The sequence below is a fragment of the Heterocephalus glaber genome, unplaced genomic scaffold (assembly GCF_053883595.1).
Source record: "Heterocephalus glaber isolate CG9 unplaced genomic scaffold, H.glaber_assembly_v1.0 deba00001145, whole genome shotgun sequence".
NCBI lineage: Eukaryota > Metazoa > Chordata > Mammalia > Rodentia > Bathyergidae > Heterocephalus > Heterocephalus glaber.
In genome coordinates, this window is record NW_028258202.1 from 90,999 (window position 1) to 115,313 (window position 24,315).

Consider the following 24,315-nt stretch of genomic DNA (forward strand, 5'->3'; position numbering starts at 1 on the left):
CCTGGTTGGGAAATTTCAACCTTACACTTCCCAACCCTACACCTGTGGTCTCAATTCCTCCCACTGTCTTCAAGAGCATGTCAAACATAATGTTATCTCCCTCAGTAAACTCACACACTCTCCCTATATACCTGAAACAAGTTCCTTATTCCCCTGTTCTTCCATAGCATTCTTTCTTTCATTCTATCTGTACTGGCTGGTCTTCCCCTTGCCTGGGAGCCTACCGAGGACAGGAAATGTCTAATTAATCTTTGTTCTTCGTTCTTTCTCCCTCTAGTGTGTGTGTGTGTGTGTGTGTGTGTGTATGTGTGTCTGACACGGTGTTTCACTTTGTAGTTCAGGCTGGCCTCAAACTTGTGACAATTCTCCTGCTTCAGCCTCCCGAGTGCTGGGAGTGTGCCACTACCCCTGGCTTAGCTTTATCTTTTCTAAAAACATGCAATCTAGGTCCTTGAACTAGTGGGTCCTTAATAGATGGCTGTTGAATATTTTTTTCTTAAGTGTTTGGAAACGTTATTAAAAGACATTTTGAGCCAGTGGCATATGCCTGTAACCCTAGCACTCAGGAGGCTGACAGGAGGATTGTGGAAAGTTGGAGGCTAGCCTGAACTACACAGCAAGACCCTGTCTCAAAAACAAAAAACAAACAAACTTATAGTAGATTCACTGAGTTATGTAAGAATGGTTTTTAAACTGAGATGGGACACCTGACCTCTTTACACTTTGAGAGACCTGAAGTTATACAGTATTGCTGGCCTACACTCCTCAGCCCTCCAAACACCACTCTCCCTCCTCCAGAGAAGGCAAAAGACAATTTTAACTCTTTATTTGAAACAAACAATTCCAGAGACAGGTTAGTTGTGACAACAGCTTCTCACTACAACACAAGGGCAGGCATGGCTCACTGAAGGGATAGGCCAGGAGCCTCAGAACAATATATACAATTTAAACAATGGCTAAACTGGTGACAGTTATAAAAACACAAAAAGGAAGCTGGGGAACAGCAAAGCCAATAGAGAACAAACTGGGTACCCCCTTTGCTGGACACTAATAGTTTTCTGGGACTACAACAGGAAGATGGGGAAAAGAGAAGATGTAGGTAGTAGGGGCAGGACCCACCCCCACAGCTCCTCACCTGTCTTTTGATCACAGGACCCATCCTCCATCACCAAGGTCTCCAAAGGTTTGGCCTGGCTCTTACAATCGGGGCGAACAAGAGCAGGGAACCCAGCCCCAAATCAAGTCAGAAGGTAGTTTTTGCCTTGGGAGTCTGTCTATGGAATTAAAGGGAGGCAGTTACAGAGGGGGCTAAGCATGTGGACACCATGGCTCATGCCAACCTAAGATGGCAGAGAGAGACAAACACATAAACCAAGGGGACAGGAGTCTGCACAACAGGAGTCTGCTCCCCATACCTAAGAGTCAATCTCTGCCTTTGAGGAAAAGAAAGCATTTGGAACTCTTTAGAAATGGTAGCACCAAGGGTTGGCGCTTACTGGGGTGGGGTGGGGGACATGGTAGTGAGAGGGTGCCAAAACTCAACTAGCTCATGGGAGGGGAAGTGTTTCTAAGCTCTGTGTTTTAGGTAAATGGTCCCCTTGTTACTTTCATCATTTCACCTTTCAGACAAGACCCTTTCACATGGTACCGGGGAAGAGAAAGAAGGGAGTGGGCACAGGGCAGAGAAGGCAGCTTTGTTCTTCCCTAGGTCAGACTAGGAACAAGGGGCTTCATCTATGCAGGTGGATCAGGAAACCCAAAGCCAAAAGGATCACCAGAGCTATTGACACTCCACCCCAGTCTGGCCCCAAGAGAAAGGATTTACTCTGAACCATAAAGAAAGCGAGCCAGCTGGTCTTTGCCCATCACTGGGGAACTAGCCCTGCTACGAGGCCCTGTGGTTGTCAAGTGGTACTGAAGAAGGTAAAAGTCAGCAGTTCCCAGGGAAGGCGGGGAATGGGCGAGTAGAAAGGGGTAGTCAGGGGCCTTCAGGATGAGTAGCATTGGTTCCTGGGCCATTCACCCTGCAGGATGGGACCACAGGATGGGACCACAGGATGGACACTGATGTGAAAGATGGATACAGGTGGCACATGGACTCAGTCCAGGTCTTCCTCCCCAGGACGACCCAGTTCTTCATAAATCTCCCGCACAGCCAGAATGCGATTGAGCATGCTCTCCAACATGCTACGGTCCATGGGGATCACAGAATACCAAAGAGGTGACTCGGCGATGCAGGACCTTTCAGGTTGCAGGTAGAACACATCATTTCGAGTCCGGAGGCTTTCAGGACTACAATGGGAGGTGGAGAAGACAGACAATCAGTATCAAGGCAAAGAAGATCCCTTGGGTCTACATGCTGATGCCATTCCCCAAAACCCTCCAACTTACCATTTTGAGAGATAAAACTCATAGAACTTGACAGGGCAGCGGAGGGGATTCATGCGGTTCTCACGCTGCTCTAAGATAGGGGCTTCATCTTCTCTCTTTCGTTTCCCAGGACCCATATCTATGGAGGAGGGAAATGACCTAGACTCATTAAGAGTATAGGCTCATGCTGGGTGTGCGCATGCCTGTAATCCCAGCACTTGGGAGGCTGAGGAAGGAAGACTGCTGTGAGTTCAAGGCCAGCTCGGGCTACATAGTGACTTCAAGGCCAGCCTGAACCACAGCAAGACTCTGTCTCAAAAAACTAAACCAAACCAAACAAAAAAAAAAGTACAGGTTCAACAAGCTACCTTCCACAGCACAATCCAGGATACAAAGGAAAGGTCTTAGGACACAAAATACAAACTCATAAAGGAAAGCTGAGGATGTAGCTCAGTGGTAGAGCTCTTGCCCAGTACATGCAAGGTCCTGATTTCTATCCTCAGCACCACAAAGGTGGGGGGTGGGGAGGGCTGTGTGTCAACTGTCAATCTGTCTCTCCATACCAACAAAACATTCTGTAGCGGTGCTGCTTTGCAGCCTACACCCCTCCTTGTTTTTATTTTTTTTTTTGGTACTGGGGATCGAACTCAGGAACTTGCACTTGCGAGGCAGGTGGCGGCACTGCTGAGCTAAATCCCAGGCCCACCTCTCCTCATTCTTAGTGCCAAAATCTCTCTTTAAAATCTCCCCCAAGTTAGTATCTTTTTTTTTTTCCAAGTTAATATCTTGAAGAGGTGACCTCAGAAGTCATACAATACAGATTGACAAAACAGACTGTGTTGCAAGGTTAGGCTTGCCTTCCAGGACAGAGAAACAATGTTGGCCCCAATCCCCATGCATCAGTCCAGGTGCAAGTCCAGAGAAGGAACCTTGGGACCCACATTCAGACAGGAAAGATTTCCAGGGCCAGAAAGAATGGAAGCCAAGATACAGTTTCTAAGTCATGGGAAGCCTGTCATTCACTCTGTTAACTTTCCCTGATAGCCCAACACACCTTAACAGCTTCTTACCTGTCCAGCACCCAAAAATACTAGGTAAGCAAGCAAACTGCCTTGAAATGGGGAAAGATAGGGAACAGGCAGCTAGGTGATCCCCTACTTATGCAACAGTCACTGCCTGACAGCTAGAAGGACTGTCTTCATCTTTTCTGCAAACACAGGAATGGAAGAAGAGGGAAGCTGGTGGCAGGAGAGGGCCAACCTGCAAGTATGGTGGAGTATGGTAGGGAAAGTATGGTAGGAGTATGGTGGAGTATGGTAGGGAAAGTAGAGAAGAAGCAAAAGCAAAGGAGGGGAACAGCCTCATACCTCGCCCTTTCCTCTGACGGACTGGGGCATAGTAGCGGATGCTCACCACCTTGGTGGTGCCTCGAGGGGTAGTACACTTGCGTGACTGCCGCACCACATTGGTGAAAGAGAGCTGCATGTGTTCTTCAGCTGTCTGCAGCCCAAAAAACTTAGTGTTGAAGAACATGAGGGTGTTGAGAAGAACAAAGGGTGAGTAGACCCCCAGCTGCTTGCACTCCCAGAGATGCTCTTCCTCCACTCGTGAGAACACTGTATCTGTAATAAGCAAGGAGAGGCCACTCAGAATGGACTACCCAAATCCAACTGCTTCTCCCAACAGAATCCTGCACATGTGCATTTACCATACACTTCTCATTTGGTAAGTGACCACTTTATAGATAGACCTTGACACTCAACTGTACTACACAGTGACTCAGCATTTTTTTCCTCAGCATTTTTATGCACTTTCTACCTGCATTCGGAGCTTCTCTCACATCAAGTTGTAAGCAGTAGACATAAACCTTGAAGTCTCACAACATCATGCTTTCTTTCTTTACTTACCACCCAAACCTGGGTCATCCTTCTTTTGGTTCCAGAGATAGCTCTTCAGACCTAAGGTGTTTTTGTTTTTGTTTTTTGGAGACAAGGCCTCACTTTGTAGTTCAGGCTGGCTTTGAAATGATTACATAGCTCAAGCTGGCCTCGAACTTGCAGTGATTCTCTTGCCTCAGCCTTCTGAGTAGCTAGGGCTACAGATTCACACCACTGCACATGGCTCAGACCTAAGTCTTGATTCCCTCCTCACATTTAAGGCAGGGGCTCCTGCTCTGCTAGCTCTAAATCCTGAGGCATCGAATTACATGCTCTCGGACCCTTTATGAAAAACGGCAGGCCAGTGTGTTGGAAGAAGAAAAGAAAGGGAATTGGTGTTACTAAGTCCCTGTCCCTTACTGTTGGGGAGAAGTGTGGGCTGCCAGGTACTCAGAGACTTGTTGAGTTCTTGAACGAAGGTCAGGTAGTAAAGGTCCGTGAAAATGTTCACCATGCGGTTATTTTCGAGTAAGTACTGGAGAAAGAAAAAAAGACATATAAAGCCAGACTATAAGTCTTACAGGAAAGACAGTGATGCTGAAGGCCCCAGGCCCGGTGTCTTTGACACCAATTAGGAAACAACAGGAAACAGCTGGTTGATTAGGTGATCCACAGTGCTTTCCCCTGGGGTGTTCCTACACCTCTGAAGTACTGAGGCTTTGCTGGAAGAGGAGCAGGCTTGGAGAAGACACTCCTCAGAAGCCCAGACTCCCTTGTCAGGTAATATGTGACTGACCTCTCCCAGTGAGAAATAAGTTATCGCCCTACCACTCAGGGAGCCCAGCCCCACTCATCCCTCTCCTCTGAGATGGGTTCAAGGCAAAGGGACCCACATAGCAATGATTATAGGAGTACTGACATCTCACATCCTATTTTTCATAGGCTATTAAAGCAAGCTGCCTGTTTGGGGTAGGAGACAAGTGCAATTTCAGTAGGACCCTATCTGCTGTGTTGAAAGTGAGGGGAAACAAGATGGTATGCAAGGAGTACCTGCTGGATGCCAAGACACAAATAGTAGATACTGTCAGGTTCGTATCGTTCACCATTGGGTCGAGTGATTTCTCTCACAAATTGGGCCAGACCATAGTTGAGCTCAGCAGCTGAGCAAGCGAGAATATCTTCTTTGATACGCATGGGTTTGGCTGCAGTGATATGTAGTGGGGGTGGGTGGGATTAAGAAAACTCAGCATGGAGAATTTCACTTAGCTCTATCACCATTAACCCTTTAGCACACCTAGCTCCTGAACAAATCCCTCAACTACGAAAAAGCCCTCAGCCTTGAACTAAGACAGTAAATCTCTTTATTTTACTTTTTTTGGTTTTTTGAGACAGGGTCTTGCTTTCATAGTTCAGGCTGGCCTTGAATTCACAGCGATCCTCCTGCCTCAGCCTCCTGAGTGCTGGGATTGCAGGCATGTGCCACCATACCCAGCCAGCACCTCTCTTTAATGTACAACTCTTCCCCATCTTCACAGGGCACCCTTAAGTGATCATACCCTTATCATTTCTAGACATGTTCAGCTGACTTACAGGCAAACCCCTTTTCCCTTTCTCCCCCTCCTCCCTGCTCCTCTTTCCTCCCCTGGGTACTTACGGCCAAAGCGCAGTTCATCACCTTTGCTGGTTTCTCCATTGGCATATTTTGACTGTACCCAGCACTTCCAAGCATTGACACCATATGAATAGTTGAGACCAGTACAACTAGGTTGGCTGCTCATGGAGTCCCTCGAACAACTTTCAGAAAGCACCAGCCGCTTTTGACCCTGGAGGGGAAAAGAAGGGAGGGAAGTGGAAGAGGTAAGGCCCGGGTCACTATGGAAACTCATCAGAACAGTGTTTACCATCAGGGTTGGGGGATGAGGTAAGAACACAGGAAGTCTCCATGGTACGGAGCTCCAGAATAGCTCTGATAACCTTGTGAACTGGGGAGACAACAAAGTTTGGCTGTATCTCAGTATTCCTCATGTTGGAGAGAATGTCAGAGGTCAAATTGAGGTTACTGGCTTGGCTACAGGCACACCCATCCCTCCCCTTTGGGCCTCCAACCTGCTTTTGTGGATACAGCAGTAGCCCCAGTCCTCACCTTCCTCATGGTTCGGGGAAGGTCTTGTTCAGCAGACACATCCTCAGGCCCTACCAGGCCACAATCAAAGAGGAAGTCCACACTAGGGTTGATGTCCAAAGGATCTAACAGAAGGGAAGAAAGAAAAAACCAATTTCTTAAGACTTCAGCTTTGCAGTCCTATCACATCCTTGCTACTCTGCCCACCTGACTCAAGATAAGCCTCTTGAACAGCTTCATTGGACTCAACTGGAAGCCACAAAGCTATACCAAAACTATTCTCAGAGGCACAAAAACACCAAACACAAACACAGCAATGTGAGTATACCCAACGGGAACTGTATACTTAAAATGGTGACAATGGCAAAATCATATGCTTTTTATCACAATTAAAAGTAAACAGGGCCAGGGATTTAGCTCAGTGGTTCCGCTGACTGCCTCACAAGTGCAAGGACCCGAGTTCGATCCCCAGTACCAAAAAAAAAAGTAAATAATGCCTGGACCAGGGATGTACCTCAGTGGCGCCATGCCTGTCTGGCAAGCGTAAGGTCCTGAGTATGACTCCCAGTACTGGGGGGAAGGGGGGGGTAAATAATGCCAGGTGTGGTGGTGCATGCCTGTGATCCCAGCACTCAGGAGGCAGATGCAGGAGAATCGCCATGAGTTCAAGGCCAGCCTGGGCTACATAGTGAGTTCAATGCTAGTGTAAACTGTATAGCGAGACCCTGTCTCAAAAAAAAGCCAGACCTGGGCTCAGAAAAAAAAGAAAAAAAGTAAAACACACACACACACACACACACACACACACACACACACGACTCTGTAAAATCAGTATACTCGCTATCTCTAACACTATTCTCTGTGAGAACCTTCTGTCTTAGGGTCACAATAACCACTGATTAGGGGCATGCTCAGGGTCACAAGGAACACTCCTTTCTTGATGGCATAAATGCTTTTAATCCTACTCACTCTTGGGGAAGTCTGCTTCTAAATCTTGCCCAGGCTCATCCAAGACATTGGCCATCTTGACAGCCATAGCCAAGACGTCATCTCGGGCTGGCCCAAACAAGTCACAGTCTTCCAGAAGTCCCTCTGCACTCTGGTTGCTCACAAGATCTGGGAGGCAGAGAAGTTAGCTCAGTTGCTGCATCTCCAGCCTGGCACACACACAGACCTTCAGGGGCTGATCCCAACAATTCTCCCCATTCCATTCAGCACCAAGTTCACCACTCTCCACCCCATCAGGCAGACAGATTGGTAGCACCCTATCTCCAGCATCATTGCCATCCATAGAATACCACAAAGGTCAGATGAGGCTTTGTCTAACTCCTCAGCCTCTGCAATCATTTCTGCCATAGCCAGGATGTCAGCCTCCAAAGGATTGGAAGGAATCTTCACTTTCAGCTCCTCAATGGTCTCCACAATCTTGTCTGTGCTCTCCAAGGTAGTAGGCAAGAACATGGGCACAGGCACCTGGAGGCACAAATCCCAACTACAGATCAAGAACCACACCAAAAAATAAGACCCAGCTGATAAGAATAAGGGAGAGAGGTAAGTCTCAATCCAGGAGGGGCAGGGAAACATACCGGGATAGGCATCGAGAAAGGCACCGGGACTTTCTGGCAGTACAGATGCATAGGCACTGGCACAAAGATGGGCACTGGGATGGGCAGCACAATCACCTGTGGCTTCCACTCTTCTGCTGACAAGAAAGGGGTCTTCTCAGAGCCCTTGCTAGACAGATCACATCTGACCCAGGACCCAGTGCTGACCTGCCACCCCTAAAAGCTCTAACATGCACTTAACATCAGAAAACTGCCCTTGAACCAAAAGTTGAGGAAAAAAACCCCACCATTAGAGGACAGCCATATGCATGATCCTTCAGTCACCTATGAAATGCCCTGGTCTAACCCCTGGACAAAGGGCTGAAGGCCTAGGACTTGAATACAACCCGTGGCACTAGGTACTCTGGCTCACCTGTCTGATTCCCTTTGGACTTCATCTCCACCTTGCAGGAGACTCCTCGGTTCTGCATCAGCGGCTTACACATGGCTGCTTTATTTTTACGGGGTGTTGCTGGAGGTGGCGGGGGTGGAGGAGGGGTGGGAGCAGCTGGAGCTGACTGGGTCTTCACAGGGATCTACAGAGACAAAGGAACATTAGTGCTGCCAACTATAGTACCTTCCTCCAAGATTATCCTTCCTGCTTTTTTTTTTCTCTTGAGACAGGGTCTCGCTTTGTAGTTCAGGCTGGCCTTGAACTCACTATATAGCCCAGGCTGGCCTCCAACTTCTGGCAATCCTCCTGCCTCAGCCTCCCAAGTGCTGATATTACAGGCGTGTGCCACCATGCCCTACCTCCCTGTTGGTTTGTGTCCTAACCTTGCCCAAATTCCCATTTTCCTCTGGGTTCTTCACTGTGTTGCTGTTCTCCACTTTGGTTTGAGAAGGTGTCTGGGGCTTTGACTCAGAAGACTGGCCTGTAGATCAAAACAAATGAATGTTTTTGTTGGAGAAACTAGTTCTCCATTTTCCTCAACTCTGTTCCAGGACAGCTTCATTAAGAGACACTCCAAATACAATTGGGAAGTCTATGCTTTCCCTTTGTCACCCCACATCTAGTCTTCTCTGGGTCCCAGCAAGAGTAGCTAAGAAGATTCTTTGCTCCTGGCTATCAAGAAGAAGAAATACTGTATCTTCCCCCAAATCCACAGTTTGAAATCTTCCATTTAGATAGCCCTCGGGAGTATCCCTAGAATGGTAGAAGGATCAAGGTAATTCTAGAAACAAGAAGTTTTCAGTATCATTAAAGGTAGAATTGATGCTGATACTGCCTTTTCTCGGAAAACTAACCACAATCTCCACATGCCCCATCCCACCTAGGTAGGCACCCACTTCCTTAAAAATAGATCCTGTAGAAAAAAAGAAAAAGAAAAATCAGTAGACTCCAACTCCAAGAAGATTTAAACAAGATTCCCCCTGGTACCTGCAGGGTCTAGAAGTTAAGAGAGCATAGTACTAGGAGTTCTAGCCAAGGATGAGGTGAAAGCAATAGAGGAAGAAAGGGGCTGAGTCTGGTGTTATAGAAGTCCAAGCCAGTTCAAATATAGTAACCCCTGTCCAGGACTTACTGTTCAGGAGGCTCTCAGGCCCACTCTGGGTATCCAAGTTTGGTTGGTTCTGCTGGCTATAGAAGCGCAGTAGACACTGTTGGTTGCAGAAATGACGGATCTGCCCACGCCAGTGGATGGTCTCCAGCAGCTTCCCCTGGCGCTTACAGGCATGGCACCGGGCAGCCTGAGGGTGTTGACAGGATGGTCAGACCTGCTTCTCTAAAATGTGCTAGGCCATCTCTTCTGGGGTAAGCCCTGCTCCTCCCCTTAGAGACTGGAGACAGACTTCCCTTCCCGGAGATCTGGCCACACTCTGGTGTCAGTACAACAGCCTCCCTCCTTTCTGGCATGACCCTATTTACCTTGCAGTACCACAGCAGGTACTTGCTCTTACAGTCCTCACTGCAGAAGTCCCAGGTGCTGCCATCCAGTTGCTCAGTGACTCCACGCTGACAGGTCTGGGAGCAGTAAGTACAAGTGATACAGCACAAGCCCAGCTTCTTAGTGAAGTCTTGTTTGTACAGTAGCACACAGCCTGGAAAGAAGAAGAAAAAGCATGCAGAGACATAAAGATATTCACAGGCATGAGACCAACATTTTCAAGGCACCATACCTGAAACCTCTAAACAGCTTCTCATGCTCAAAGCCTTAGGATAGATAGGAAAGAGCATCCTGAGCAGAAGGCCTTGCTGGGACTACTTTCCAAACCTTGCTCCCTTCTCTACCATTCTCCCCAGCTATGAGGGACAGGGCCACCACCCTTTCCCCACCTCCTTACCTTCACTACAGAAGCTCTTTTCCACCCCACTGAATCGGAGTTTCTCATGCAGGAGTTTCTCCTGCCTGCAGTGCTCACACTGGGATACCACACCCCGAAGCCGCTTGAAGTCCTCACAGCAATCACGGCAGCAGAACTGGAACACCTGGTCCTGAGGGGGGCACAGGGCAAGGAGGGCAGAATTGTGACATCTGAACCTGGCGGGATCCAAGTTAAAGGACTCCTTCAGACATGTGGCAAGATGTGGGTGAGGGGTGGAAGGGTCTTACCTGCCAATCCAAGACCTCAGGCTTGCCACTGAAGAGGCTGTGGCAGTAGTGACAGCTCAGGTGAATGCCCCCCTCAGGGCTTGTACGCTGGAGGGAAGAAGAGAAGTAAGGAAGGGGCAAGATGTGTGCAGTGCTGGAAGGGAGGGCAATCAGGCTTGTTCTTTGCTCTCCCCAGGCCTACCTACCCCAATTCTCCTGCCCTCTCTCCGTTACCACACCCTTTTATCCCTGGTCCAGGGTCTGAAGTACCTGGAACTTGGTCCAGCAGCTGGGGCTGCAGAACTGGTAGACTGTGCGGTCAACCTTGTTGTAGTAACAGGGGTCAGAAAGGCTGCGGCGGCAGAAGCTGCAGGGTCGGGGAGGGCCTGGGGCAGAAAGAGAGAGAGAGAGAGACAGAGAGAGAGAGACAGAGACAGAGAGAGACAGAGACAGCGAGAGACAGAAAGAGAGAGAGCACAGAAGGTGTAAGGCAGTGCAGAAATGGAACAGAAAATCCATGGGAAGATGTAGTTGGGGCTGAGGACGGGCAGCAGGGATTGCTTTAAAAGAGGGGAGTATGGGAGGCAGAAGGAAGGCCAGCAGGGATCTCAGAGAAGAGGGCTTTGCACCTACCAGTGAGCCCTGCCTGCTTCACTTTGTAAGAAGTGGTACAGCACAGGGAACAGAACAAGCTGGTCTTGCCATTACGATCCACATGTGATAGCATCTCAAAGTTCTTACACAGGGTCTTGCACCAGACACATGGGTACACGCGTGTGTTTTTCTGTGAGGATGGGGAAGGAGAGGCTGAGGCTGGATTTGTCCCTTCACTTTTATTTTTTAAATTTTTTAAACATGAAATAGTTCAGGCATACAAAAAAGAATAGGTGATGATATAACAAAGACCTGTGTGTCCACCAGCCAGCTTCAAAAATAAAACGTAACAGATACAATTGAAGCCCCCTTTATTTGTTTTATTTCTCCCACCCCTCTGACCCATCAGGCACCTTTATTTATCACCCAAGAACCACACCCCCTTCCACAACCCTCTAAGCACTACTCCCTCGGCCCCACCTTCTTGTATGCCCCCAAGCACGTTGTGTTGCAGAACCGCTTTTGTTGGCCCTCATGGAAGAGGAGCTCCGGGCCAGGACTCCCGGTCTTGGTATAGATGTAAGCCCCGCACTGGTCACAACAGTTGGTTTTCAGTCCCTTGTTGGCCCGGAATTTGGAGAAGCAAGAATCGCTGCAGAGTCGATGCACCACGCTGCCATTGCTGACCTCATGCAGGACCTGCCACACACACACACACACACCCTGAGCCAGGGCGTGGCCACCACCGCCCACCCCTATCCAAGGACAGCCCCCCACCTCACCCTAGACCTTCACAGCAGTGGGCCCAGGGACCCCCCAACCTGTGCATCAGGCTGCCGACTTGATGGTGAGGTCCTGGGAGGCCAGCTGCATACATCCTGGAGAAGCTCTATCCTTGAATATGCTCCCTCATGATGGCTGCCTTTCCCCCCCACTCCCCTTGTCCACAGGGTCTGGCCCCTGCAGCCCCAGAACTGGAGGGGCAGGACAGGGCTGGCCAGACACTGTAAATAAGCTTCATTGAGTGTCTCACCTCTCCAGTCTTCTGGCATATGCTGCAGCGAGTGGCATCAGCAGGATCCCCAGACTGGGGAATTGGGCGCTGCTGCTGTGCCTCATATAGGGAGAGACAGACAGACGTGCAGAACTCATGGAAGGAGCCTCCCGAACCAGTTTGTGCCACGACTGACTCCTTGGTGTTCCAGATCTCCCTAGACGTAGGAACAGTTTTGAATATCTACTTAGGACCACTTTCTTCTTTCAATCCTCCCCCAGGATTGATGACCACAGAACAAACATTTGCTGACCCTCTCCCTAAATTGCGCTCTCCCAGCTCCATGCTGCTTGGTTCTTACCAACACAATCTATTTTACCACTAGTCCCACCCTGATCCCTGCTTCCCCAACCCTAAGATTCTCACGCACTTCTTGCAGAAGGTACAGGTCTTTTTGCCCGAGGGCTTCTTGGAAAAAGTAGTGAGACAAGATGAAGAGCAAAAGAGCTGGGGCAGCCCCTTGCGCTGATAAGCCGTCTGCCCCTTCTGCAGCGGTGTTCGGCAATGTGCACAAGTCATCTTGGTGCCCATTGAAGAGCGCCCGGACCTTTGTGCCACACTTGAGCGTAGGGACATGCGAGGAGAGCGGCGGGGCCGGAATGGCACAAAGTCCTCATCATTGGGATCATCTACCATGGCATCAGAATCCTCATCTGACACTGGAACTGAGGAAGGGGGGTCAGTGAGAAAAGGCTGCCAGCCATCTGATGACCAGACTAACAGTTCAGTCCTGATCATGGGATCCCTGTCCCCCCGCCCCCCTGCATTTACATTGGTATTTTCACCCACTGGTGTCTCTTGCCCTAGGTTACTTTATCAAGTAACCTCTTCTAGGGAGGGGAATGGACAGCCTCTAAGAGAGAAGACTGGGGACAGGGATGACATAGCTGAAACAGGAAACTGTCTATTCTCACTGCTCTTGTTTTCAATCTCTCCCACTGCCCCTGGTTTCCATGCCAACCCACAGGGGAGAGGACACTTCAAGCTCTGCATGGAGAGGTAGTACAGGAGCTGGAAGATCTATGCCTTTCCATATTCCACCTTTGCCTCTTCTCCATATCCAGAATTCTCAGGCCACACTTCCTCAAATCCTACTCACTGCTCTCAGTGGAATCCACAACCTCTGGTTTTGGAGGCTCTGCTCTTCTAACGCGCTCACTTCTCTTCTGTACCTTGGAAACATGGGGAGGGAGGAAAACTGACACAAGAGCCAGGCTAACAGGAATAAAGGGGGTTGGGGGGGGTAGGAGAAGGGAGGGGTAAAGGAGAGTAGGGACCTTGGCCCAGCCCTTAAGAGGGGAGAAAAGGAAGCCTTTCTTCTTAAGAAGCAGTAGACACAAGAGCTCCCTCCCGCCTTTTAACTCTCCACAGAATAACATCTGGGAGGGAAAATAAAGGATGTGTCCTTCCCTTAGCTATAGGGGGAACCAGACTCCTTCCAATCCCCTCCCCCCTCACCCTCTCAGGTGGCTTCTCACTCGCCTTCCCAGTCAGGCCATCTCCTGCAAAGGAAGCAGAAGACACCCTAAATCTTGAGCCTGCCCTTGCCACCCCTTCCCTGGCCCAACCCCCCAATGTAGTCTCCATTACTGGGGAAGAACTTAACTCAAAACTGAAAGGGAAAACTTGAGTGCCTGTGGCTTCTTGGGGCCCCTCTCAGGGTTACCTCGGGTTCTGTACTAAAGCGGGGGAAGGCTGCAGCCATTCTCCATTTTAAATACATCCTACCCTTCTCACTAGATTTCTATTCCAGTTATTGGAAGTTAAAGAAACACAGGTAACACACCTTTCAAGGAGAATTTGTATTTTACCAACAAAACCAAATGCAACTTTCCACAGGAAGCAAGAGGAAAAGAAAGCATCAATGTATGGGTAGATTCCCCTGGACTTGGGTGATTATGTAAGTCCCAAGACCCTGGTCACAGCCTGGAGAGAGGACACCACTAGGCAGAGGAGGGGAACGCTAGGCTGTCCTTTCCCTATTAAGAGATGCACTCCTAGGCTCTGCATTCTACCATTCCCCTGAAATTAGTAGGCTGTTAGAGGGTCCAGAACCTAGTTACCATTCATCAATTCCAGAAATCCCACTCCCATCTAGAACCAAACAGCTGAAAAGATCTTAGGGCCAAGAAAACTGGTGTCCTCTCACAAATCCTAAAGGAAAAACCCTGGCACCAAAAGCCCACTGGGTTATGAAAAAGAGAACCGTCACCTGCCTCACAAGCTCAAGGTCCCGAGTTCAATCCCCAATACCAAATAAATAAATAAATAAATAAATAAATAAATAAATAAATAAAGAGAGAACCTCTCCCATCAAACCTATTCCTCCCAACTCATTTCCTGAAACTACCCCATTCCTCCTTAATGCCCCCTGTGCTTCCTTCCCCCTACCTGGATTTTCCTTTATCTTCACCACACCCTCCCTCCATCGCTTTCAAACCCCAACTCCTTCCACACACACACTTTCCTACTCTTATCCCCCCCTTCCCCCACTTCCCAAACCACATAGCCCCTCCTTACCTCCACCCTCTCCCCAGACCTGATACTCCAGATGATTAGGCAACCTACCTGGCAAGGATGGATGTGCAGCAGGGCTAGAGACCCCAGGTTTGGTCTGAGAACTGTTGATTCCATCCCCCAGAGCCTCTCCCAGTGAAGGACTAGGGGGGCCATTTGGGCTCTGTGGCTGCCCTTGGGGAAGCTCCTCCTCCTGCCCAGGGGAGCCCCTTTTCCTTGTAGCTATGGAAGTTGTCTCCTCCTCTTCAATATGGGGGGACTGCAGGGTTATTGGAGAATCTGGAGCCAAAGGCTCTAGTAGCCCCTCCAGTGAAGAGGGATTTGCCCCAGCCCCTGGATCAGGTGGCACCACCTCAGGGGTCTGGCCCCCTTGTCCAGGCTCTAGGGTCTGATCCCCTGAATCCCATGCAAGGGTCCCCTCAGGACCATGGTCCACATCTTGGGGGGAGGGGGCTTTATAGAGCAGCCCCCCCAGCCCCAGAAGCTCAGTGGCTCCATCCAGGACTACGCCAGGGTCTTTTTCCAGGCCAGCAGGGGTATCAAGCAGGTCCAGGGCTCCCGAGGATGGAGAAGGACCAGGGGGGGCCCATCCTTGAGCTGGGGCAGTCTGGGATTCCAGCAGATCCTCTCCAAATTCCATGTCTACTGGAAGGTCTCCAGCCAGGGGCTTCTCTGGCAGGGTCAACGGGTCAAATGGACTGGGGAAATCACTGGGGTCCATGAGGACGGCTGGATATGGACTGCAGATTAGGAGAAGAGGGGGCCAGTAGAGGTGGTCTTAGCCAAAATTTCTTCTTACATAGGCTCTGGGACACACCCCATCATCCACTTGGATTTCTTATGAACAGCTCCCCCTCCCCCCACCCACAGGCATTTCCACAGGCATTTCCACAGGCTTTCGTCCTAATGACCACTCCCCCCACATACATACAGCGCCCTCTGTGGGGAGTGGTTTTCCCCGCCTGGCCCCTTGCCCATGCTCGTCAGGCAGTCAGTCGGTTGTTTCAAACGCCCGCCCCCACCCCCATGCAATTCCCAATTCCCCTCCCCCCTTACCTATCAATCTCCTCCCCCACACAACTCGGGCTGAACGCCCCCTTAGTCTCCAAGGGCCGTCGCCACCAGAAGCCTTTCCCGCCCCCACGACCTCAGTTTCTAGCCCGTCTTAGGCTCTTAGTGCCCCCCTCAGTCTTCACCCATTCTGTCTACAACCCCCCGCCGCGTTACAAGGTCCTCCCACGGCCCTTTCCCCGCCCCCACAAACTGCCCTTCCTCACCATCCCCCCCTTAGTTACCTTTCAGGGTAGCCCACTTCCCAGCCCTGTCCCCCTTTCCCATTTCTCCCCCAGTCCTCTCTTCTGTTGCCCACCCCCCACCTCAGGCATTTACAGGAAGACATTTTGGAGCTACGATTTCTCCTCAGACCCCCTCCCGGCTATTTCGAGATCCCGCCTGCAGGTTCGGTTCGGCTTGATCACGCCCGACCCCTACCTGCGGCAGGGTTAGTGTAACGGCTACAAGCCTAGAACTGCAGACAGCGACGGCCCCGCGCTCCTTCTCCACCTCCCTCCCTAGCAGCCAGGACAGGGGTCGCGGCCCCTTTAAATGGCAGCGCCGCTCACAGAGCCCAGCGCTCTGCACCAGGCGGGCGGGCAGCGCCAGCAACCAACCCCATTGGCTGGCTCGAGGAGGGGGCTCGCGAGACAGCCCTGGCCCCCGGCGCGAGACTCCCAGCCCAGTGGCGGCCTGGAAATTGCGGAGTGGAACACCGTCACTGGAGATGGAGCTTGAGCCCCAGCCCGGGCCCCGTTAGTTGAGGAGGAAAAGATAGCCTCTGGAGCTTTGAAACTCACCGCCAGAAAAGGCGGTGACCCTTTTCCACCGAAAGGCCCAGTACACCAAAACCACAAAAAATAGGAGCTACGCACCTGCTTCGCTTACCTGGCTCAACAATCTCGCCCCCGTCACACCCGTGCCCGCCCTACCTCCTAGCTCCCTCTCCACCCGTCATCCCCTCCTCTCATTCAAATGGTTCCTGGTCCCCTCCCCCTCTCCGTGTCTCTCTTCGCTTCCCACTCGTGTTCAACCCCCCCCCCGTCCGCCCCCCTCAGCAGTCCCTACCTACGCCATGCAGCAGGCGCCTGCCAAGATTACCCTTCCCCCATCCCCACCTCTCCAGGGCCCGCCCCCTGAGCGACTGTTGAGGTTGTGATTGACAGCGGAGAATGGGGGAGGCTGGGACCCAGCCCTCACTTGCCCCTCCTCCCCTTTTCTGCAGCCTCGGGTCCCCCTAAACTGTCTGAGAGTCACAGTTATGGAGTGTCTTAAGCTTGCTCTCCAGCCACCCAAGGCGGGTTAAATGGCTCTGGATCAGTTACAACGCCTGTGCAGTAACCTTTATTCCCTGATGACCCCCAAACCAGTTTCTGCAAAGCTACCCCGCCCCCGCCGACTTCCTCAACGGTTTTATGGTGAGTTCTGAGGTCTCCCTGAGTCTTCCTGCAGGAGGCTCCTTACATTATCTCTTCTGTAGTTTTCCTCACAAGGTCCAATAGCTCAGCTCGTGTCCTCTCTGTGTCTCTGTCTCTTTCTCCCCTCTCCCTCTTTTCTCCCTCTCTTCCTGCCCTTGTCTTTTTTCTTCCTCTTCCTCCTTCCTCCCCCCCCCCCGCTCTCGCTCTCGCTGTGTGTGTGTGTGTGTGTGTGTATATGTGTGTGTGTCTGTGTCTCTCTGTATCTGTCTGTCTCTTTTTGTCTCTTCTCTTGTCTCTCGGCCTCTCAGAAGCAGGAGCACGCAAGCGCTAAAACACACTCAGGCTCCCCCGCCCGGATGGTCCTTAGCATGTGGGTGTGGCTGAGGTTAAGGCTAGAGAAGGGTGGGAGTAGGGACCACTAGTATTAGGCCTACTGGCTTTAAAAAATAGGTGCCAGGATTCACTCTCGGTCCTTGTTACAGTTAGAACACTTTACAATCCTGCTCACTATGTTCCCCTTCCAGTCCCTAAAGGCTGCACAGCATATAGTAAATGAGAGATTAGGCTCAGGCAGCAACAGAATCCCCTTTGAAACATGTAGATTTGGTGTCCAGTGCCCACTTTACCCTTGCTCTTTGCCTCTAGCCTTTCCTCTTTCCCACACTAAGCTTTCCTAGCCATGTAGTCCTTGGGAGTTTTACCCTCCCTTTCCTCATTCACTTTCCCAGAAACCTTGTCCTTCCTAACTGCCCCAAGGACCTTGAAGTTAGCTTTGTTCTCTGCTGTATGCAGACAGAAATGCAGTTTTTTCCTTAAGTTTCCTAAATTTAGCTTCTCTGTATCTTAACTAGTGGCCTATGTGCTCGACACCCACCTTCTGCTTATTTCTATCTTCTGCCTCCCTTTTTCGTTTTCTGCTAGTTCCAACTCAGTTGGGCCACCTAAGGTATTAGCCTAGGGTATTACCTATCCTCAACACATGCTTGGATCCTTGGCCACTCTGGTTCTAGGGTACCTACCTGGTCACTAGCTTTCAAGTTGAGGGGAGACATTCTAGAGGGGATAAATGGCATATTTTTTTGAGACACGGTCTCACTATGTAGTTTAGGCTGGGCTTGAACTCACTATGTAGCACAGGCTGGCCTTGAACTTGCAGTGATCCTCCTGCCTCAGCCTCCCAAGAGCTGGGATTATGGACATGTACCACCACACCTCCCTTAAATGGCATATTATTAATTCTAGAGACAAGGCTGGGCATGGTGGCACACACCTGTTATCTCAGGATTCAGGAGGCTGAGGCAGGAGGATTGAGGCCAGCCCAGGCTACATAGTTTGTTTTATTTTATTTATTTATTTACTTTTTTTGGTACCGGGGATTGAACTCGGGACCTTGCACTTTTGAGGCAGGCGGTGGAACCACTGAGCTAAATCCCCGGCCCTGTTTTATTTTTTAAAATAAATTTTATTTCATTTATCCCATTCCCCCACCTTATGTACAAAAGCTTTGTTTCCATTTTTTCCTTCTATTTTCACTTTTTTTTGTCCTTTCCTTTTCCCCATAGTTCCAGCCAGCCTGGAATACATAGTAAGACTCTGTCTCAGTAAAACTAAAATAAATAACATAAAGATAAGGAAGAGGGAAGGAGCAGAGGGGAGGGAGATGAAAAAGCAATTGAGATGTTATGTACATGTACCAACTCTCCATGATGAATGTAATTATTATGTACTGCAAATGTGTATTAACAAAAATAAAATAGAAATAAGGAAACAACATAAATGTCCAACAATGCCAGGTGTGGTTCTGTACACCTGTAGTTCCAGCACTCTGAGAGGCTGAGGCAGAAGAACACAAGTTCAATTTCACCCTTGGAAATTTAGCAACATAATGAGACCTTGTCTCAAAATTTAAAAGAGGGGTGGGGGTGGGGGCGGGGATTTAGCTCAGTGGTTCCAGTGCCTGCCTTGCAAGCGCAAGGACCCAAGTTCAATCCCCTGTACAAAAAAAAAAAAAATGCTTTCTATGTCCTTGGGCTGGGGATTTAGCTCAGTGGTTCTGGCGCCTGCCTTGCAAGCACAAGGTCCTGAGTTTGATCCCCAGTACCAAAAAAAAAGAAATTAAAAAAAAATTTTAAAAGAGGGGGCATTGGGGATGTAGCTCAGTGCAAAAAGCTATAGGATCAATCCCAGTACCACACCCACACAAAAATCCAATAATAGTGGGTTAGTTAAATCGGTTTTGGTTACATTAACCATTAACAACTACATTAAAAAACTAACAAGGAAAAAAACATAAAAATAAACTAACAAGGAACATATTATGGTACTGAAACTACTCTATATGATATTATAATAGTGGGTATATGTCAGTGTATATTATTCAAACACATACAATATACATTACCAAGAATGAGCCCCAATGTAAGCCATGACTTTTAGTTAGTAATGATAAGTCATTGTAGGTTCACAGATCATAACACATGTACCACTCTGGTACAGAATGTTGATAGGTGGGGAGGCTTTGCCCTGTGTGGTTGAGGGGCTGTATGAGAATTCTGTGTACTTTCTGCACAGTTTTATTGTAAACCTAAAACTGCTTCAAAAACTAAAGTTTATTGCCAGTTAATCCCAGCTACTGAAGAAGCTGAGGCAGGAGGATCCCGTTTCAGTCTAGCCTGGGGGATTTATTCAGACCCTGTCTCAAAATAAAAAGGGCTAGCTGGGGATTTAGCTCAGTGGTTCCACCGCCTGCCTTGCAAGTGCAAGGTCCCAAGTTCGATCTCCAGTACCAAAAAACAAACAAAAAAGGGCCCTGGGTTCAGTCCCCAGTAACACAAACCCACATGCATGCGATAAAACATCAAAATAAAAAGGGCTAGAGATATAATTCAGTGAACCCTGTGCTCAATCCCCAGTGCTGCAAAAATTAAAATAAAATAAAATTCTGTATTCTATTTTCTAAATTTTTCCACTAAGCACATATTTTTACAATCAGGAAATAATTAACTTTTAGCAATAAGGACATAGCTGAGTATGGCATATCCCTATAACCTCAGCACTCTGGAGCCTGAGGGGAGATGATTTCGTGTTTAAAGTTACCCTGGGCGATTTAGCAAGTTCAAGGTCAGTACAGACAGAACTTGTCTCTTAAAGGATTAATTAAAAATAAGGATAAATGATTAAAATGCACAAAGCCCTGGGTGTGATCCCCAGCACCACAAAAATTAAAATGAGAAATATAAAACTAATACCTACTTTGTAGAATAGTGAGAAATTATGTTCAAGCATACAATAGACTTTCAATATTTTGGATTTTTTCTTTTAAAATTTTTTTTTCAAAAAAAAACAAACTAAAAGAACATAAGGGCTGGGGATTTAGCTCAGTGGTTTTGCCACCTGCTGCACAAGCACAAGGACCCAAGTTCAATACCCGGTACCAAAAAAACCAAAAAAAACCCCTAAAATTAAAATTTTTTTAATTTCATATAATATTTTTTAAAGGAGCCAATGTGCATACAAAGAGTTTGGCTTTTTCAGTCAAGAAACACAAGGATCCAAATCCTAATTCTGCCATTTATTACTTGTGGGGCAACTCTAAACCTCAATGTTCACAAATGTAAAATAGAAATAATGATACCTCATGGGGAGGCCATTAAAAATTAAATAAGGGAGCCAGGCATGATGGCACATGCCTGTTAATCCCAGCACTGTGGGAAGCTGAGGCATGAGGATGATTAATTCAAACCCTGTCTGGGTAACTTAGCAAATTAGTGAGACCCTGTCTCAAAATAAAAAATAAAGGGCTGGGGGTATAGCTCAGTGTGAAGCCCCTGGGTTCCATCCCCAGTATGGGGAGGGGTGATTAAATAAAGGCTGGGAGTGGAGCCCAGCGGTAGAGTGCTTGCCTAGCATTCCCAAAGCCCTGGGTTTATCCTCAGCTCCACCAAAAAACAAAGCAAGCAAACAAACAAAACATTAAATGAGACATATACCTGCCTGACATATAACAGTTACTCTTAGTAGCTCCTGATTATTGCTATCATATAAGAGAAATACATCTAGTTTCATACATGATCTAGGACTTCCCAACCTGGATCTTTCATATCCTTAAAATACTTGACTGCACCAAGAGAGACCACAGTTGATAAGTTTGAGTATATATCAGCTACAGATGACAGGTTCTAACATAGAATGGGCTGATATTGCCAGACATAGTGGTGCGACCTGTAATCTCACCACTTGGGAGGCTGAAGCAGGAGGATCACCCCTAAGGTCGGTGCCAGCCTGAGCTACATAGTGAGTTCAAGGCCAGCCTGGACTACATAGCAAGACTCTGTCTCAACAAAACAAAACAAAAAACCCAAAACAAAAAAGAATGGGCTGATATTTGATGGGAAGAGTGTGGCCTGCAATTCAGCTCTCATTTTCAGCCTAGTTGCTGCGACTTGTTATTTACCATTTATAAAGCACTTCTAAAGTGCTGTAAGATGTGTAAAAACTCAAACCCTGTGCTTGTGAAAGAACTCTTCTGTTTTAATTACACATTTTCCCCTGATTATAAAAATATAAATCCTGAAGCCAGGTGTCCTACACACCTATAACCCCAATACTTGTAAGGCTGAAGCAGGAGGATCGCCATGAGCTCAAGGCCAGCCTGAGCTACATAGTGAGACCCTGTCTCAAAAAAAAAAAAAGAAAAAGAAAAAGGGCTAGGAGTGTAGCTCAGCATGAAGGCCCTGGGCTCAATCCGCAGTGCCACCACCACCACCTCCAAAGATAGATAAAAAATTTTAGATGGGGCACTGGGGATTTAGCTCAGTGGTTCCTCTGCTTGCCTTGCAAGGACAAGGACCTGAGTTTGATCCCTGGTACCCCCCCAAAAAAAATTTTAGATGGGCTGGGGATTTAGCTCAGTGGTTCCGCTGCCTGCCTTCCAAGTGCAAGGACCCAAGTTTGTTCCCCGGTACCAAAAAAAAAAAATTAAAATTAAAGAAAATTTTGGAAGTCATAGAAAGTCTGAAGAAGAAAGCAACAATCACTTATAGCCCACTATCTAGAGATAACTACTGGCTTTTCTTTTCTTTTTTTTGAGCTGGGATGGATCCCAAGACCTTGCACATGCTAAGTATTTAATCTGTCATTGGGCCACCCCCCCCCAACCCTACTGCTTTTTTTTGATAAATATCATGGCACTGTTTTTTTAATGCATACTTTTTTTTTTACAAAATTGGAATCATTTTCTATAATATGTTCTATGCCATAATTGTCATGCTGTTTTTCCCACCATCTACATGTACCATGCCTTATTTAATTGTTGCTGTATGTCAAACCTTTATTTCTCTTATGACAGGCAAGGCTACATATAATTTTGGTCAAATAAATGGAGCTATAGTATTTCCTGAATTGAAGGATTTCTGGGGCCAGGGATATAGCTCAGTGGCACAGCGCCTGCCTGACAAGCATGAGGCCTTGAGTTCGATTCCTGGTGTATAAAAAAAACCCCAAAGTATCCTGAAATGAAGAAAAGGAAATATGTATTTAGGGTGACACTGGGAAAATGCTGGACTGTTAGCTCCTCAACAGAGACCGTCTTTTTTTTTATTGCTAAGAAATCCAGTCTTATTCATCTCTATCTCCAGCATCTTGTGTAGTCCTTGATACTCAATAAATGTTTATTGCATGAGTTGATGGATGAATGAATAAAAGATAAAAAGAAAAGCCCCAACAAACTCAAATTGTAGGAATATTTCTATACTATAAGGCTTAATCTGGATGGAGATAAGAGTGAAACAAGAGGAGAACAAAGGCAGGGAATAAAGATAAAGAATCTTTCTCTTATATTACAAAGAAAGGTAGCCAGGCATGGTGGTACATACTGGTAATCCTAGCACCATGGAAGGCTGAATCCTTCCCAAGTTCAACCCCAGCCTGGACAAGTTAGTGATTTAGTGAGACTCTGTGTCAAAATTAAATCCCCAGTACAGAAAGGAAGGAAGGAAGGAAGGAAGGAAGGAAGGAAGGAAGGAAGGAAGGAAGGAAGGAAGAAAGAAAGAAAGAAAGAGAAAGGAGGATCGAAGTTTCTGAAAAGACAGCTCTTCCTCTTTATTATTACTAAGTCTGATGGTGGCAGTCATACATCATAGTGTAATGTCTTAAACATTTACTTTGTCCTGTTCAAGCATCTTTTCCACTTTTGAAGCAATATGTCCTGGTCTACTCTGAAGAAAGTTGATTGACTTTATAAGACATACCCTAGGTCTACATAGGATTTTCTGCTATGGCACTGTCCCTTGGAAAATCTTAGGTTAATATTACTTCCTAAGATCCCATCTTTCTTTCTTTTTTTCTTTTTTTGTTTTTTTTTGAGACAGGGTCTCACTATGCAAAGCTAGTTCTTTATTTCAAATAAGAGTTTATTGAGCTGGGCATTGTGGTGCACCCCTGTAATTCCAGCACTTGGGAGGCTGAGGCAGGAGGATTCCTGTGAGTATGAGGCCAGCCTGAACTACATAGGGAGACCCTGTTTCAAAAAAAAAAAAAAAATAGAGAAAAATGAAAAGAACCCTGTACCTTTTAGCTATCACCCCCATCCTTCTGTCCCCTGGCCTTAAGCAGCTACTGTTCTACTCTGTTTACAGAGATTCATCTATTTGGGACATTTCATATAACATGTGATCTTTTGTGTTTGGCACCTTCACTTAGCATAAGGTTTTCAAGGTTCATCCACATTGCAGAATATATCAGTAAGTACTGAATGATGTTACATTGCATGGATATAATCATATTTTGTTTATCCATTAATCAGTTGTGTATTTGGGTTGTTTCTACCTTTTAATTTCTTATGAATAATGCTGCTATGAACATTTGTGTGCAAGTGTTTTTTGTGGGGTTTTTTGTGGTACTGGGGATCAAACTCACGTCCTTACGCTTTCGAGGCAGGCGGCAGAACCACTGGGCTAAATCCCCGGCCCTTGTGTGCAAGTTTTTGTGTGAACATATGTTTTCAATTCTCTTGAATAGGTGACTATGAATAGAAATTCTGGGTCAGAGCTGGGGATTTACTCAGTGGTAGAGCACTTGCCTATGATGCCCAAGGCCCTGGGTTCAATCTCTAGCACTGAGGGAAAAGAAGAAAGAAAAAGAAATGCTGAGTCATATAGTAACTTTATTTCTAT

At 47.7% G+C, this 24,315-nt stretch overlaps 2 protein-coding genes across 10 annotated transcripts in view; one reads left to right on the plus strand and one right to left on the minus strand.

The window, feature by feature from the left end:
• Positions 1 to 811: 811 nt before the first annotated feature.
• Positions 812 to 17,313, minus strand: Zmym3 (zinc finger MYM-type containing 3). Of its 7 annotated transcripts, none has more exons than XM_004872647.4 (25): positions 17,190 to 17,313; positions 14,724 to 15,412; positions 13,614 to 13,657; positions 13,255 to 13,327; positions 12,526 to 12,820; positions 12,135 to 12,312; positions 11,582 to 11,800; positions 11,141 to 11,291; positions 10,778 to 10,893; positions 10,529 to 10,615; positions 10,260 to 10,410; positions 9,844 to 10,016; positions 9,500 to 9,665; positions 8,751 to 8,848; positions 8,347 to 8,509; positions 7,956 to 8,068; positions 7,668 to 7,842; positions 7,339 to 7,485; positions 6,391 to 6,494; positions 5,902 to 6,070; positions 5,298 to 5,449; positions 4,668 to 4,782; positions 3,738 to 3,992; positions 2,392 to 2,509; positions 812 to 2,292 (listed from the first exon to the last, which is right to left on the minus strand). In XM_004872647.4, the coding sequence occupies exons 2-25, from the start codon at positions 15,391 to 15,393 to the stop codon at positions 2,100 to 2,102; spliced, it is 4,125 nt and encodes a 1,374-aa protein (XP_004872704.1). In that variant the 5' UTR covers positions 15,394 to 15,412; positions 17,190 to 17,313; the 3' UTR covers positions 812 to 2,099. The 7 variants fall into 7 exon arrangements, with proteins under 7 accessions (XP_004872704.1, XP_087066649.1, XP_004872700.1 ...); XM_087210523.1 differs by lacking the exon at positions 17,190 to 17,313 and adding an exon at positions 16,794 to 16,864 and having other exon boundaries at positions 13,255 to 13,321; XM_004872643.3 differs by lacking the exon at positions 17,190 to 17,313 and adding an exon at positions 16,794 to 16,864.
• Nono (non-POU domain containing octamer binding) overlaps positions 16,929 to 24,315 on the plus strand; it is a 35,122-nt gene continuing 27,735 nt past the window's right edge. For 2 of the 3 annotated variants that reach the window (XM_087210528.1, XM_087210524.1), the window contains exon 1: positions 16,929 to 17,143. In XM_087210528.1, coding sequence (XP_087066654.1) covers positions 17,141 to 17,143 — 3 coding nt within the window. In that variant the 5' untranslated portion in view covers positions 16,929 to 17,140. The remainder of the gene's footprint in view (positions 17,144 to 24,315) is intronic. The other variant, XM_087210525.1, reaches the window with a different exon arrangement.